The sequence below is a fragment of the Lichtheimia ornata genome, assembly GCF_029851405.1.
Source record: "Lichtheimia ornata isolate CBS 291.66 chromosome Unknown scaffold00035, whole genome shotgun sequence".
Taxonomy (NCBI): Eukaryota; Fungi; Mucoromycota; class Mucoromycetes; order Mucorales; family Lichtheimiaceae; genus Lichtheimia; species Lichtheimia ornata.
The window spans coordinates 288030-304422 of record NW_026695355.1 but is presented as its reverse complement, the minus strand read 5'-3'; the positions used below and the strand labels follow the sequence as shown (position 1 = coordinate 304422).

The 16393-nt window shown below is 44.3% G+C and overlaps 4 protein-coding genes across 4 annotated transcripts; all 4 read left to right on the top strand.

Moving 5' to 3' along the window:
- Positions 1-652: 652 nt before the first annotated feature.
- On the top strand, positions 653-4629 carry O0I10_007366 (uncharacterized protein; the record flags this gene model as incomplete). Its single annotated transcript, XM_058487384.1, has 6 exons — positions 653-957; positions 1032-1132; positions 1196-1335; positions 1411-1752; positions 1810-4439; positions 4509-4629. The coding sequence occupies 6 exons, from the start codon at positions 653-655 to the stop codon at positions 4627-4629; spliced, it is 3639 nt and encodes a 1212-aa protein (XP_058341945.1).
- A 757-nt stretch (positions 4630-5386) lies between these two features.
- O0I10_007365 (uncharacterized protein) lies at positions 5387-7831 on the top strand (the record flags this gene model as incomplete). Its single annotated transcript, XM_058487383.1, has 9 exons — positions 5387-5506; positions 5589-5753; positions 5805-5888; positions 5959-6243; positions 6304-6372; positions 6425-6794; positions 6856-6919; positions 6987-7443; positions 7502-7831. The coding sequence occupies 9 exons, from the start codon at positions 5387-5389 to the stop codon at positions 7829-7831; spliced, it is 1944 nt and encodes a 647-aa protein (XP_058341944.1).
- A 2349-nt stretch (positions 7832-10180) lies between these two features.
- O0I10_007364 (uncharacterized protein) lies at positions 10181-13809 on the top strand (the record flags this gene model as incomplete). The annotated part of the gene is made up of 12 exons (XM_058487382.1): positions 10181-10311; positions 10432-10574; positions 10636-10721; positions 10787-10951; positions 11076-11244; positions 11301-11587; positions 11640-11920; positions 11990-12705; positions 12766-12855; positions 12923-13237; positions 13308-13410; positions 13470-13809. 12 exons carry the CDS (start codon positions 10181-10183, stop codon positions 13807-13809), a joined length of 2826 nt encoding a protein of 941 aa, XP_058341943.1.
- A 403-nt stretch (positions 13810-14212) lies between these two features.
- On the top strand, positions 14213-16283 carry O0I10_007363 (uncharacterized protein; the record flags this gene model as incomplete). Its single annotated transcript, XM_058487381.1, has 9 exons — positions 14213-14227; positions 14284-14394; positions 14513-14846; positions 14905-15126; positions 15191-15274; positions 15333-15647; positions 15714-15911; positions 15973-16122; positions 16183-16283. The coding sequence occupies 9 exons, from the start codon at positions 14213-14215 to the stop codon at positions 16281-16283; spliced, it is 1530 nt and encodes a 509-aa protein (XP_058341942.1).
- Between the last annotated feature and the right edge of the window lie 110 nt (positions 16284-16393).

The window sequence follows — 16393 nt, the reverse complement described above, 5'->3', positions numbered from 1 at the left end:
CAGGCGCATTTAACATTGTGTATTTTTATCGATAGAACATTCCTTGTGGGATTATCCAACATCGATACAGCTTTCTTTCGAATACAATTATGTTGGTCATTGTTGAACATTTATTGGCTTAATGGGGGGGTTGCAGTAGTGTTCATTATGCATCATCACAAGGTCTAGGAGGGGACATGAATGTTTTGCAGCAATGTGTATTGGAGAGTATGATGTTTCTGCACGAGTAAAAAGTCGTGCTATGAGATGATGGTTGATTGTGATAATGAAATGGAGAGCAAATCAAAATAATGGGCAAGTGTACAAAACGGGGCAATGGTTTTCGTTGTTGTTGCTGTGGGCGGGGCGTATCCAGGATATAGGTTGCCTAGTCGACAAAGCAGCAGCTGGTTTAAGTTGAAGACCCTCCACTGATTTCAGTGACCGGCATCCAACCAACACAAAAGTTTTTCTCTCTTTCCAACTCGGTGCACTTTCACTCCTGCTCCTATCCTGCACCATACTACAACAAAAGCAAGTAAGTCCTTTCTTTGTTATTCTTGGTTGCCATTTACTTTGGCTCGTACAGATTGCTAACGTGCGTCTACCATTTACTTTTTGTGTCTACAAAGCCACTAGGTCCTGCTGGGATATGCACTTTTGATTTCAACTAATGAATAGAACTCCAAATACAAACGAGACCAACAACGGCAAGTCAACTACCAGAGCAGTGTTCAATTACGCAGCGGCTGCAAAGCGAAGCTCACAGATTCAAGATCGCCCACCATCACAAACGCAACAACAACAACCCAACACCAACCAATCCCCCGCTAATTCTCGATCGACCTCCCAGAATGAACGACAACAGAACACAAGAACAACATCGAATGGAAGTGCATCAATAAACGGAACGGCTACCGATTCAGCAGAGTCGTCGACTCAACAATCGTCGTTTGCATCGGCTGTGGCCAAAGAAACGTATCCTTTTTATCACACGCTGTCACTTTTAACATGGCCCATGCAATTGTCTATCAATCCTTAACCTGTAATAGAAATAGTCCTTCCAAGAACGGATCGACACAATCGTCACCAGCAAGTAAAGGTGCTCGGAGCGCATCTGTGCAGCTTCCACAAGCTCCACCAGCAGATTCAGGTATGTAAACAAGGGGATGAGATTGTTAAGCGGGGTTTCCTGACAACATTGCTGCGGTTGTAGCCCCCATTCAGTTTGGCTCCATCAATCAAGATGAAAGCCCTAATGTGATTACCGAATCATGGAAGACTGAAGAAGGCCCCAATGTCAACCTTACCATCAAATTTGGCAGTTTGCCTGCTACCGACACTGACGCATCCTCCGTAAGTCTTATTGGTTAGAATGGGGGGAGGCTTGTAGTCATGGTGTGTGTATATTAAATATTTTATTACATATAGGCAAGCCCACAACAACCCCCACAACAACAACAACAACAACAACGACGAGATTCCACTCAATCAAATCATTCTGCATCTGATTCCCAACAACAACAACAACAGCCTCCTCAGCATTATGGTGGTAACAGACATTACAGCAATCAACGTTACAACCAAAACAAAAACATCTCGCATTCCCCCAACATGCAAAACGCACAAGCTGGCTATGTTCCTCATCATCAAAAGCAATCCATTTCTCCTCTCATGGGCCAAGCACCTTCCCCCTCAATGCCCGGCCAAAATATCCCAATGCCAAATAGCTGGGCTAGCCCTGCTCCTGTTCATGGTCATATTCCGCAATATGTAAGTATAATGGCTTTTCTATAACAATGAATCGTGATTAACTTATTTGGTATCTAGTTTGTCCCCCCTCAGAATTTTGATGGTCAACGCAGCTTTTATCCTCCCACTTACGATCCTATGGCAATGAATGGCATGAGCGGCCAAACACAGCATTACGTTCCTCCACCCCGCAGCAAGAATAGAATTCGTATTGTCGATCCCAACACCGGCAAAGATGTCAATATGGATAACGTCAACTCTACCAGCTCATCAGCTAGCAGCACCAGCACAAAAGAGACTCCTGTCAAATCTGAAAAGAAGGTCACCTCTTTACCACCATCCACTTCCAAAGCCATTCCTATCGTCGATCCAGCAATCACCAATCGTGAAAAGCGTGATCGTGAAGAAGCCGCTCAACGTGCAAAGGAAGAAGCTGAACGTAAAGAACGTGAGGAAAAGGAACGTGAAGAAGCTGAACGCAAGGCCAAGGAGGAGGCTGAACGTAAGGAACGTGAAGAAAAAGAGCGTGAAGAAGCTGAACGCAAGGCCAAGGAAGAAGCTGAGCGTAAGGAACGTGAAGAAAAGGAACGTGAGGAGGCTGAACGCAAGGCCAAGGAAGAAGCTGAGCAAAAGGAGCGTGAGCAAAAGGAACGTGAGGAAGCTGAACGCAAGGCCAAAGAAGAAGCTGATCGTAAGGCTAAGGAGGAAGCTGACAAGAAGGCTAAGGAAGCTGAGGAACAAGCCAAGCCAGCTGCTGAGAGTGGTGAGGAAAAGGCAACCAAGGCACCTGCTCGTCTTGATATGGCAGCTGTATCATCTTCCAACAATGCAGCTACTACTACTCCAGCAACTCCTGCCACCCCTGCTACTGCACGCAAGACACCTACAACACCCATGCGCACCATTGAGGATTTCAGTGCTATTTCTTATCCTGAAGATGTTAAGCCTTCTGGTGGTACTCGTGATACCCAAAGTGGAAAGCTTCAATATGATCCCAAGTTTTTGTTGCAATTCCAACCTCTTTGCCGTGAGACCTCTGAAGATCTTTCAGTATTCAAGGAAATGATGTCTGAAGAATCCAATGAACGTGGCTCTCGTCAATCAAGCCGTCGTCAAGGATCTGAACGTGGACGTGGTCCTCGTACTCCTGGTTCACCTATGGACATGGGTATGTTCCGCCATGGCTCAAAGGATGGTCGTATGGAAATGGGCAAGTTTGCTGGTGGTCGTCCTTTATCTCATCGTGCTGGAAGTGGCAGCCATGGCTTACCTCCTCCAGGATCCCCTGGTGGTATGCAACGTGAAGGTTCTCATGGTGGCCGTAGCCGTAGTGGTCGTGGTGGTAAGCGTCATGGCGGCAAGGAGAAGAAGGATGAAGAAAAGGAACAAAAGGGTGGTCCTACTATTCCTCCCGAACAAGTGGTTCCTTTGGAAAAGAGTCAAAACCGTTGGGTCCCTCTTGCTATGCGTAAAAAGATGGAAGCTGCTGCCGCTGCCGCTGCTGGCGAAAACGCTGAAGAGGAGATGCCCGATGAATTGATCATTCGCAAGGTCAAGTCGTTGCTCAACAAGCTCACGTTTGAAAAGTTCGATTCCATCTCCAGCCAAATTTGGGAATATGCTTCATACTCCAAGAAGGAAGATAATGGCCGTGCTTTGCGTTTGGTCATTCAACTCACTTTTGACAAAGCATGTGATGAACCTGCCTTTGCACCCATGTGGGCTCAATTGTGTGAACGACTTTATCAGAGCATGACTGATGATATCAAGGATGTCAACGTTTTCGACAAGGAGGGCAAGGTTGTCCATGGTGCTCACTTGTTCCGTAAATACTTGTTGAACCGCTGTCAAAGTGATTTCGAGCGTGGTTGGAAGATGCAGATTCCCAAGATGGACGAGAATAATTCCGAAATGCTCACCGATGAATACTATGCAGCTGTCAAGGCTAAGCGTCAAGGTCTTGGTCTTGTTCAACTTATTGGTGAATTGTTTAAGCGTCGCATGTTGACCGAACGTATCATGATCCAATGCTTTGGCCGTCTTTGCGCTGATCCCAAGACCGTTGGTGATGAAGAAACCGAAACCATGTGCAAGTTGATGACCACTGTTGGCAAGAACCTTGATGTCAAGGGTACTCGTGATTACTTGGATGCATTCTTTGAGCGCATGAACGAGATGACAGAGAGCCCCAACCTCAGCTCGCGTGTTAAATTCATGATTATGGACGTCTTTGATTTGCGAAAGAACAAGTGGGTTAGCCGACGAGGCAATCAACCTGCTCCTACCACCATTGCTGAAGTCCACGAACAAGCTGCCAAGGCAAAGAGTGAAGAAAAGGAAGCTATGAAGCGTACAACAAGCTCACGCGGCAACTTGCCACACCCCATGTCTCGTGGAGGATCACACAGAGGTGCTGGTGCCAAGGATCTCAAGCGTGAAAACTCACAAAGCGGCAATGCATCAACTTCTGTGGATGGCTGGAATACCGTTGGCCCTGGTAGCCCTGGTGGCACTACTAAGGGTAGCCGTGTCAATGAATTGGCCAACTTTGGCAAGACCGATCGTAGCAAAACCCGGAGTAGCGTTCTTGGCCCATCATCCAACAGTCCTTTTGCAAGCCTGAATCGCGCCGGCAGCAAATCAGGAGAACAAAAGAATGCCTCCAATGATAGCCGATCAAGCCCATCTTCCATGGGTAACATGTTTAGGTAAGAATTTACATCATGGGGATCATATTCAAAGCATGATTCATTAACACGCATTCCATTCTATTATAGTGCTCTTGGTGGTGAAGAGGGTGATCATGATCATAACGAAGGTGCTGAAGATAACGAAGAATCCACCGAACGACAAGAAAATGAAGCCGAGAACGAGGCTGATGATGCTCAGCAAAACTAAAATGTAGTAAAAAAAAAAGCGGCATGCCGTTGTTCGTTTGTTTCATAGTCCAATATTGATTTCTCCTACTACTGCTATTATTATCATTAATGATTGGTGTTTGGGTTTCTTATTCGACATCTGTGTCATCATTACACGATTGATTTACAACCACCAAACTCGCTCAGTAAATATTTTCCAAAAGCATGGTTGTTTTATTATAAGAGAGGCTATCGATTGATTTGGTGGGTGATGTACCTTAATGGCATAAGGATCCTTGTTGATGTGGAGGTGATGATTCAAAGAATAATGCTCAATGAGGTTTTAAGAAGGTGAGATTGTCAATAGTAGGGAGTAGGGGAGGAGCTATGTATTAGAGCATCATGGATTTGGACGTCAAATGAAGTGAATGACATTGATCTGAATAAGCAAGCAAATGCGCTAAGCTGCTTTATTAGAAATGGCCCCCTGGTTCCGAAAACATGGATACGCCGGCGATATGGTTAGCGGGATATCTGTGTTTTCTGCAAAATAGCGAGTGCCCGAATTAGATGATAGTAGCGAGATGATGATGTGCTGCGTGATAAACAAACAAAATGAAACAATGGGCTAAGTGATGAAGCTATGCTCTTGTATTCAAGTGCCGCGAATCCAATATTGGACTTCCATTTATAAGTTGTACACGGTTGAAACTTATGTTACACATTGCTCTACTCAGACAAACTTTGAACCCGCCCAAAAAAAGTCAACTTGTTCCTCCTTTCCAGATCACCCAGCAATGACTGAAATCATCAAGGACGGCTACTTATCCGTCAAGGAAGATGGATTGCGTGCGTGGATATGGTCGAAACGGTTCTGTGTGCTACGCGACCAGGCACTTACCTTTCATCGCAATGAGGTGCGCGACTCATTCACTTGTACTCCTCGGGGACGCTATACATGATGCTCATTGACGAAGCGGTCTCGCGTCTACTTTGTAGCAATCGGGTCAATGCGTGGCTCTTATTTTCCTCAAGGAGATCCAATCAGTAACGCGTACGGACCTTAAGCCGTATTGTATCGAGATAGTCACCAAGGACAAGACATACTATGTGGCCTGCAAGAGCGATAACGAGTTGTATTCTTGGATGGATGAGATTTACAATGTAGGTTATCCTTTCACGTGGCAATCTACCCAGAACTGACGAGGTCAATAGAGATCACCCTTGGGTGCCTCGGGTCCGACTAACTTTGTTCATGAGGTTCATGTTGGCTTTGATCCAGTGTCAGGTGCCTTTACGGTAATGTATCACGAGTAATCTCCACACTTTGATGAGTTTAACCACACTAATCCCAAGCTACACTATTCAGGGTCTCCCAGAGCAATGGACTCAGCTACTCAAAGGTTCCGCCATCACTGCTGAAGATGCTGCAAAGAATCCACAAGCCGTCTTGGATGTCCTTGAATTTTACACTGAACAGACCAAGAACGACAATGATGATTACGATGGCGTATTGGATCGCTCAAGTAGTGAACGTTGGGCTGCCATGATGCACGAATCGAAGAAGTCTCCATTGCCCACACCTCAACGTCCTGCACCACCTCGTCCCGCACCACCACCTCCCATGATGACACGAAGACAAGATGAGCGACCCGTAAGTATCCATCATCATGTTCCTTATCACCATGATACAATACTAAGAGCGTTGCCATAGGAACCACGATCGCCTTTATCACCAAGGACACCACGACCATCAGAAAGCTCCAGGTTACCACCTCCTTCTGTAAGTTGTGTGTAACTGCATAAAATCGGTTCTTATTAATTTTCTCCTATAGCCTCATTATCCTCGTTCACCACGTGATCCACCTTCCAAGCCATCATACCCCAGACCTGAACCAAGCAAATCACAAGGCACAGCTCTTGCCAAGCATGGTATGATGCGTAGCAGCAACAGTGCCACCACCTATGAAGATTCTCGTATGATCTATGAGCGTGAAAAGGAACGCTTGATGCGTGAACGTGAGCGCGAGCGTGAGTTACGTGCACGAGAACGTGAAAAGGAACGACAATTACGCGAGAAGGAACGTGAGCGATTGCAACGTGAACGAGAGCGTGAAAAGGCTGCTCAACAAGTATCGACACCCAAAAAGAAGGTTGAACAACGTATCAGCACCATGACAGAAGCCCAAATTATGGAAAAGCTGCGTAAGTGTGTGATGGATCTTGTATGCATATTTTATTTGGAGATCTAACTATCCCTATATAGGCTCTGTTGTCACACGAGGTGATCCCAATGATATGTACAAGCGTATCAAACGTGTTGGTCAAGGGTAAGGGATTTGGCTTTTGCTTTTGTTGATTCGAGCAACATGGATGATTAAACCCTTTTATCAATAGTGCCTCTGGATCTGTTTATGTCGCCATGTCTTACAGCACCAATACCAAGGTGGCTATCAAGCAGATGGATCTTGCACACCAACCTCGAAAAGAGTTGATCGTCAATGAAATCCTCGTCATGAAGGAATCGCATCATCACAACATTGTCAACTTTCTCGATTCGTTCCTTGTCAAAAACACTGAATTGTGGGTTGTTATGGAATTTATGGAAGGTGGTGCCTTGACGGATGTGATTGAACACAACACCATGACTGAACAACAAATCGCCACTGTCAGCTTGGAGACCACAGCCGGTTTGCACCACTTGCATTCACGCAACATCATTCATCGAGACATCAAATCAGACAACATTTTGTTGAATTCCCAAGGTCATGTGAAGATCAGTGATTTTGGATTCTGTGCCAAGTTGACGGATCAAAGGACGAAGCGTGCTACCATGGTGGGCACCCCATATTGGGTAAGTGGGTCTAATGATGGTGCCCAAAACAAGTACTAAATGGGAATTGTTGGAATAGATGGCTCCTGAAGTGGTCAAACAAAAGGAGTATGGAGAAAAGGTCGATATTTGGTCACTTGGTATCATGGCAATTGAGATGATTGAAAACGAGCCACCCTACTTGGATGAGGAACCACTCAAGGCACTTTATTTGATTGCTACCAATGGTACCCCCACCCTCAAGAATCCTGAAAAACTTTCCCGTGAGCTCAAGGGATTCTTGGCAGTGTGTCTTTGTGTTGATGTTCGTTCACGAGCAACTGCACAAGAACTCCTGGAGCATGAGTTCCTCAAGAAGGCGGGCCCTCTGGAAATCTTGGCTCCTTTGCTCAAGTTCAGATCAAAGTAAATCTTAATGTCCTGAATATCGATCGCACACACACGCACACACACACAACAACAACAACCATCATCCCCCTGTTATCTTATTCTTCCCGTCGTTATCCTTTCCTTCTTTTGTCCCGCAGTACTTTTTATTTTGTTTACATCAGCGTATATGCATGATGCTAAATAAAGCACTTGTCAACAGTAGATTTCATGCATACTGCTGTAGGTGTATTTTGGGTTATGCAAGGTTGGGATGTAGGTTTGTCGGCCACTATAAAAAAGGGTGTACCTGTTCTCGCGCTTGAGCATCAACCCTCGTTTTTATACCCCATCTCCTCTTGGGGCGCAAGTAGGTATGTACGTAATAGGGTGTGCTCGTGCGTAGTAAAAGAAAGCATGTATAATACTGATGGCTGACAACGTATAGTGCACCAAGCGTTTCAAGATGAAGATGGTGGATGTCTCCTACTTCCCCGACGATCCATCGGATATGTCCCAAATGGTCCCCATCGCTGATATTTTCACAAGATGAAATGCACAATGATATCATTCTTCACCTCATTTCTGTTTTCACCATCCATGGAACCGTTGTTGGGGCCAATTCCATATTCCAAATGTATCGCTTTGTATGCAGCACTTTTCCTCCCTTTCCATCCTAAATGCAGATTCTTTTCCTTAACCCGACCGTAATAGCATTATTAACATAAAAAGAGATGCACCTATGTCTTATGATTGATCATTACAAAAACGACGACGCGTCATGTGTCTCATCATTGCAAAGTGTAGAGCCAACAAGTAGGTTACTTGAAACGGAGAACGATCGAGGATAAGCATATGTTATGCATATGTAGCTTGGCTACGCTGCATATACAATCACATGAAGAGTAATGCTGAGCTTAATAATAAATCGAGTTTGATATCTTGCGTTTCATTGTGAGTCATTATCCACCTTTGTTGTTGTTGTTCCTTTGCCAATGAAGGTGATGAATGATCACCCATAAAAGATGTACTCCTCTTATGAATGTGCAATTTCTAACATGCAGCCTGCTGCACCACGCTGCTCTCGGTTTGACAGCAAACATGCACAGTGTAACGCAAACATGCGTGCGTGACACAGATGATCATCACCTATCTCAATGTTCTTTGTCATCAAGGCCAAGATTTTCTACTATATTTGCAAACAAGCATTCATTGTTTGTTTCATGCATATTTGCATGGGTATACATACATGTGATCCTATAAGGAGTCAACATTTATAATTATACAAGACATAGCGTGATGGTAAAAGCGATCCATGTCCACCACCCAGTATCAGCCATCGTCGAAAAAAGAATGTAACATGGGCTCATTGTGACATCCATTTGAAGCAAAGCAATAAATTGATTAGCGAATCAGGCGCCTTGAAGCGTGTTGGTGATGTCAACAGAAAAATCGAATAATTAGATGGTTCGTTCCAGATGTCCAGAATGTGATCTCGCCTGTGAGCACGGACCCATCGGTTATAGTGGCGCAGACTAAATGGTTAATTTGCAACAGCGATATGACCTTAGTCGGGAAGGTCCAGACCCTGTAAAGGTAGCAATTGTACAACTATGGCATCATTCCATTCACCCGCCCAATCCAAGCAGTATTCTGCTTATGGTCACTTTGAGTACAAAGCAAGCTACTACTACATTGATGATAATTGAAATAGCTCGTGTGATGATGATGCATCATCATCATCATCCCGCGTTTTTTTAAAGTTCATTAAGCATTAAGGGTACGCCATTGCTGAGTGGTGCGACGATCCTTGATGCTTTCCCCCTTTCTGTTAAAATGGTAGATACACTGTAATGAAAAGAATGAAAAATGGTTCAACCCCCCCTTTATTATCTTATGATGGTAGCTCCACCTCCTTCTAAATTAGAGGCTCTCCCCCCTCAGTAACCCCCCTTTCCTTTTCGTCCTTTTTGATGGGGCAGTAAAACAAGTCTATGAGGTAGTAGTACCCCACCTTGGTATGTCTTATTGTGCATAGTATTGATCCAGCCATGCTTGTGAAAACCTTCTTGGTGTTCTTCATTACACAAGAGTGGATCCCAGCCACAGACAAGCGGTCTTTTGTATAACCCGAAAGGATCCCTGTGGGCCCGACAGCTTGTATAATTAGCAAGAGTGATATTAATGGCCCAGCGCCAAGGAGCGACATTTTTAGTTGTTCGCGTTAAAGTACTTGTTATCTCTTTTCTCTCACTCACTCACTCTCTCACACACACTCATATCTCAAAGAACGCGCGCGCTTGGTCACTCGCCTCTTGTCTTTATTTCATATCGCTTTTTCTCGGCAAATCGACCAACAACCAGCTTCGACATTTTCCTCCCCTTCCAATAAATGGAAACTTATCACGACGAGTCGTCCTATATCTATGAAGAGCACGACGATCCCCGATGCAATGGCTGCATGAAACCTATCGAAGACGGCTCTGTTGTCCAATTTGGTGAAGGCATCTGGCATTTCGAATGGTAAACTCCTGGATCTAGTTTCCCTTTTTTTTACCCTTGACTCGCTCTCTGTTTCTCTCTCGTCCCCTTCCCTCTTTTTCTTGTTCTCCTTCTTAATGCTCTTGTCATGGATGAATGTAGCTTCCGATGCGCTAAATGTCACAAGCTCGTCGAGTGTTACAGCAATCTACTTCTACTCAGAGATGGAAGCCCCATATGCGAGGATTGTTCGTACAGCTGTCATGCATGTCGCAAAGCAATCAAGGACGAAGCTATCATGACTGGTAAAGTGTGCCTAGCATGGTTGCCAAGGCTGTTTATTGACTTGTTGAGCGCACTATCTAGGTGAGGAGGCCTATCACGCAGATTGTTTCCGCTGTACACAATGCAATATAAAGATAGAGGATCTTGTATTTACCCAGACCAGCAAGGTAATACATATCACCGCGGACGGAAATATGCACATTGCTGACTTTTTTTTGGTTGCATAATGCAGGGCATTTTCTGTACCTCTTGTCATGAGATGAGAAAACAAATGCGCCAGAAACGAAAGGAAGAACGACTCTTGCAGCAACAACTTCTTCAACAGCAACAACAACTCGTAAATGAGACTCACCCTATTCCACGCAACAACGCCCCGTCTCATCGTGATCAGCAACAGGTACGGCAAATCACCATAGATACATACATACACAGACACAAACACACGTGTATCCATGCACAACTCGTGCCTGAAATTAAGGAGTAATCTCAAATTCATTGTCTTTCTTTTCTCTCTCTTGTAGAAATCCACTCTCAATCGAGGAGGATCACTTGATTCACACTTACGACCTGCCAAAGAACGACGAGGTGGCGTATTTGATGGCGACCCACGTATCGATCATATCAACCATAGCAACGCTCCCACTCCAATTCCACAACCCCATGTATCGACAACAAAGACCACTATCTTGAGTAAGCCTTTTCATCTATATCATCATCATCATCGTTGCTAACGTTTTTAATCTCAGGTTCACAAGAGTTGTCTGAGCTCAATCAAATGTTGAGTATTTCATCTGATACGGACGATGCATCACCTGAGAATATCCCCAGCCCTCCAAGAACACGAGGATCAACATCGCCTTCATCTGAAGTCACCTTTCAATCGACCAACAGCAACGATGATATCGAAGCCGTTGAGCTACCAGCATCAGATGGCAATCCTACACAAGCATTACGGATAGCACAATTGGAAAAGGAGCTTCAGAGTACTCGTAGCCAACTTAAGGAAGTGGATACCAAATTTAGCAAGATCAAGGTATGTGTGTGTGAAACCTTTTTAGACTATGATAGCTAATAGGGTGGAATAGGCAATTAGCAGGAAAGCTTTGGATGAGATCCACACTGTCAAGGAGAATTATGATAGCGAGGTTGCTGCACGACAAGCTGCTGAATCCCATACTGCACGCTTGAAAGCTGAGCTGTTGGTCTATCATCAATCTGCCCTCTTTGGTACTAGCGAAGCCATGAAGATCTCTCGTGAAGAAATCACACAATTGAGCCATACCAAAGCTGACTTGGAAAGAACGTGCAATGAGTTACGGGTACAGCGGGATACATTGGTATCGGAAATATCCAATACAACCTTGAGGTATATATCCGTTGTTGTGCTTTATAATTGATTTCATATTGCTAATATACGTTGTATATGCGTATGTAGTCATTTATCCTCTGAACGTGCTTATCGTGCCTGTCAGCAGCAATTACGATCGATTCAATCTGATATTGATGCAGCCAACGACAGCTATTCACGATTATCCAAATCACGGGACGATATCATTGCCGAGATGATTATGCTCAACACAAAGAACGCCCAATTGACCGAACTCAACAATGATCTATCACGACGAGTGACGGAGCGTGAACGTGAAGCATTAGCGTTAATGGCAGGCACCAACTTTGTGACCAACGACAATGACAACAATAAGCCAAAGTCTCAGCATTCGAGTCAAGATTTGTCTAGCGACATTGTTGTATCATTGGAACGCAAATCATCCGATCACCAAAACGTACGAAAGGTGGCTCAACGTGATAGCATCAGCAAAGCCGATCCACCCAAGATGTTCAAGTTTCGGCGTAACAAAGGTGGCAATGTATTTGGACGACGTAACCACAACAATACCAAAAAGAGCGAAGATGAGACAGTGATTGGTGTACCCTATGATGCAAACAGCAGCCGTCCATTGAATCCAGCACCCACTGACGGCAGCACGCAAAAGCACAAGACAAGCTCTGAATCTGTCAAAGAATTGCAGGATCAAGCGATGCGTATTCGTAACCAAGGACACAACTTTTCACACACTCGCTTCTTACGACCCAACAAGTGCGAGATTTGCAATGAAAAGATATGGCGTGTCAGCGAATTGAAATGCCAAGGTAATTAAGATGACCTCTATATTGATGGAGTTTTTACTTACACATTGTACAACCGGATAGATTGTGGTTATGTGTGTCACATTCGATGTATGCATCATGTCACTGCCGCATGCTCAGCTGAGAATGGCACCGCATCATCTCCGCAAAAGAGTAAGTAAAGGAAATGACATTGTATTACAATGAACGGGGATAGCTGATGATTGTATCTTCTTCATAGCAATGTTTGGTAACGACCTTGCTGACCAAGTACGATTGGAGAATGGCAATGTCCCCTTGGTTGTACAAAAGTGTATTGAAGCTGTTGAGACACGAGGCATGGATTTCGAAGGCATCTATCGTAAATCGGGCGCTGCTGGTCAGATGAAGCTTATCCAACAAGCATTTGAGAATGGAGACGAATCCTGTAACTTGTGCGACGAAGACCAATGGAACGACATTTGTGCTATTACAAGCGTCTTGAAGCAATATTTCCGCGATTTACCCAATCCACTCTTCACCTATGAATATCATTCTAAATTCATGGAAGCTGCCCGTAAGTGACACCATGCTCATGTGTGTGATTTGAATCATCATTACTTATATGGACTTGTAATTAATAATAGAGGGAGCTGGTGACCAGCAACTTGGCATGTTCCAAAAAGCCATCCACTCATTACCTTCCGAAAACTACAACACGCTAAAGTACTTGATGAATCATCTTGATAGGTAAAGTATATCTTTATTCAATCCTTCTTCGTTCACTTTTGATTTATACCTTTTTTTAGAATTCAACAACGACATCACGAGAATTTGATGACGACCAAGAACCTTGCCGTTATCTTTGGACCGACGTTGATGCGACATCGAGATGAAAGCCGAGACCTTGTTGATATGAACCACAAGATTAATGCTATCGAATATATATTACGCAACGCCTCTACTCTCTTCATTGATCCATCTCCCAACCAACAAAATCGATCCTCTCCGCTCCCTACTTCAATTCGACGCAATTCCCTTACAGCTCCTCCCACGCGCAAACAGCATCGCCGCGAATTCTCCACTGATGATATCCTTCGTTCTATCCCTCCTGCACTACCACCACGAGAAAACGCTGGCTACATTTGAGTACATAACACTTAACATTATATATATTTACATATATCATCCCTCCCTATCTGCTTTTGCTGGTCAAAAGATTATTCTTCATCCCACTACGAATAAATGTGTATATGTGATGGACCTTCTCCTTCAATGCATTATGATAAAGAACAGCGAGATTGATCATGTCATGTATTGTTGCCATGGATACCTTATGAGCCATCTTTCGCTAGGATACAACAAAGAAGGATAACGATGACCAAGAGCCGTTTAATGTTCAATACTAAATGACAATGGGATGCCCTCCAAGGCGATACAACACTTATATAGAAAAGGGGTGATAGCAACAAAGAGCCGTGGTAACGTGATCATGAGGATTTACACCGCGCTTGAATTTCCAGCAGACCTGTCTCTTTTTCTTGTGTCCACAATGAGCAGCAACGTTGTGAGTAGCCTCCATTCAGTTACACATAGGGCGATGACTAAACGATACGGATAAAGCACGGCAGGAAACGAGAGAACGTGTCCGAGGAAGCACTTCGAGCTCGACGTGAAAAGGAAGCTGGCAAAATCAAGGCTTACAATGACCTTGTGGAGCAATGTCGTTCTCAGGTTAGTCTCTTGAGAGAATGAGAGAATGAGAGAATGAGAGAATGAGAGAGAGAGTCCACACATACCAATGCACACATGTAACACCATATGAACGTATTCTATCATCTCATTTATCTAGTTTGAGCAAGAGATATATACACCAGAGACACTATCATTGACTACACGTATTCTACAACACAATCCCGACTATTACACCATATGGAACAAGCGACGAGTGATCTTGCAGCGTGGTATTTTGGAGTCTGGCGAATCGTTATCTGAGGAGGCTATTGCCAAAAACCGATCCATCTACGTCGACGATCTCCAATTCTTTATGCAATTGATTCGTATCAACCCAAAATCATACTGGCTTTGGAATCATCGTCGTTGGTGCCTGGAATCGATGCCCAACCCAGATTGGATGGCAGAGCTTGGCTTGGTGGAAAAGCTGTTGGCAATGGATGCTCGTAACTGTAAGTATAGTTTCATGAACGGTAAGTTGATTGTTATCTAATCCAACGACATTGATAGTTCATGGATGGGATTATCGACGTTATGTGATGGAAAAGTTACGACAGGATGCCAAGGATGAAGAAGAAGTTGCCAAGTTGACTCAAGGAGAATTTGATTTCACCACACGCAAGATCAAACAAAGCTTCAGCAATTACTCAGCATGGCATCAACGCACTCGTCTTTTACCAGAAACTGTGGCATCCATGTCACCTGAAGAAAAGAATCAAGTGGCCAAACATGGTATGATCATGGACAAGGTTGGGTATTGAAACAAGAGAAAACTTACATGCTTCAACAATCATAGAATTGGAATTGATCGAGGCAGCCATTTATACGGATCCAGATGATCAATCAGCTTGGCTTTATTATCGATGGGTTGTTGGTCGAGGCAAGTGTGATGAGATACGCTCGTATTTACAAGGGAGGGATACTAATGGAAACTACAGCTTTATTACCGGTGCGTGTTCTTGGAGCCTATCGATGCGAAGGATCTCGAGCTATTATCGTGGTGATGGATAGCGACATCATATTGGCAGACGCACCCGAGCTCTTGGATGACAATGATAACCCCGTATCAGGATCATGGATGTCCCTTGGACAAAGTCAACGACATGGATTAGTATGGATTGCTATGCCAAACGGTGACATCGACCCATCTCGAATCAGCATTCATCCCGACATCATTGTGCCAAATACACCCTTAAAGTCCAAACCAGCTTCAGCTTGGCAAGGTGAAATTAAATCAATACCCCATGCTTCAGGTAACACACACACCTGTGGATTAATTTGTTCCAGACCTTGGACTGACTATGTGTGTCAAATATCAGAAATCAATGCATTGATCGCCCGATTCGAGACAACCACCACCACTACCACCACTCAATGGTCCAAGCCATCGCAACGACCTTACACCATGACCAACACATCCCATATTTCAGCTTGGCATACCTTGGACCGTGTAGAGCTTCTCAAAGATCAAGTGCGTGTTGTGCGAGACCTATTAGACTTGGAGCCCGATAGCAAATGTGAGTGTATAGAAAAAAAGTAAAAGGGACTCCTTGGGGTTAACATTGTTCACTTGAAAAGGGGTATTGCAAACGTTGGCACACTTTTTGGATCAGCTCAGACTAGCAAATGGCGTTGAAGATCCCGAAAAGACCTGTCAAGAAATCGTTTCCATATATGAAACATTAACGACGATCGATCCTTACCGCATGGGAAGATACCAAGATGCTAGTAAGATATGACCGACTTGTTTCAACAAGCGCAGTTCCACTCACCATTTTTGTTATTTAGAGCAAAAAGTCCTTTTGGAGAGTCACATGGATGCCCTTTCCAAATCCAATGGAGTGGAAGACCTATGGCGTGTGATTGAACATGTGCAGCATATGACTTAGAATATCATTGTATTGTATAAAATGTTGTCGATGGCTCGATAGGGTCATGTTAGTGAGTTGCATGTGGGATGGTTTAACCAATGAATGATAAAGCCGTCGGATTGAGGTAT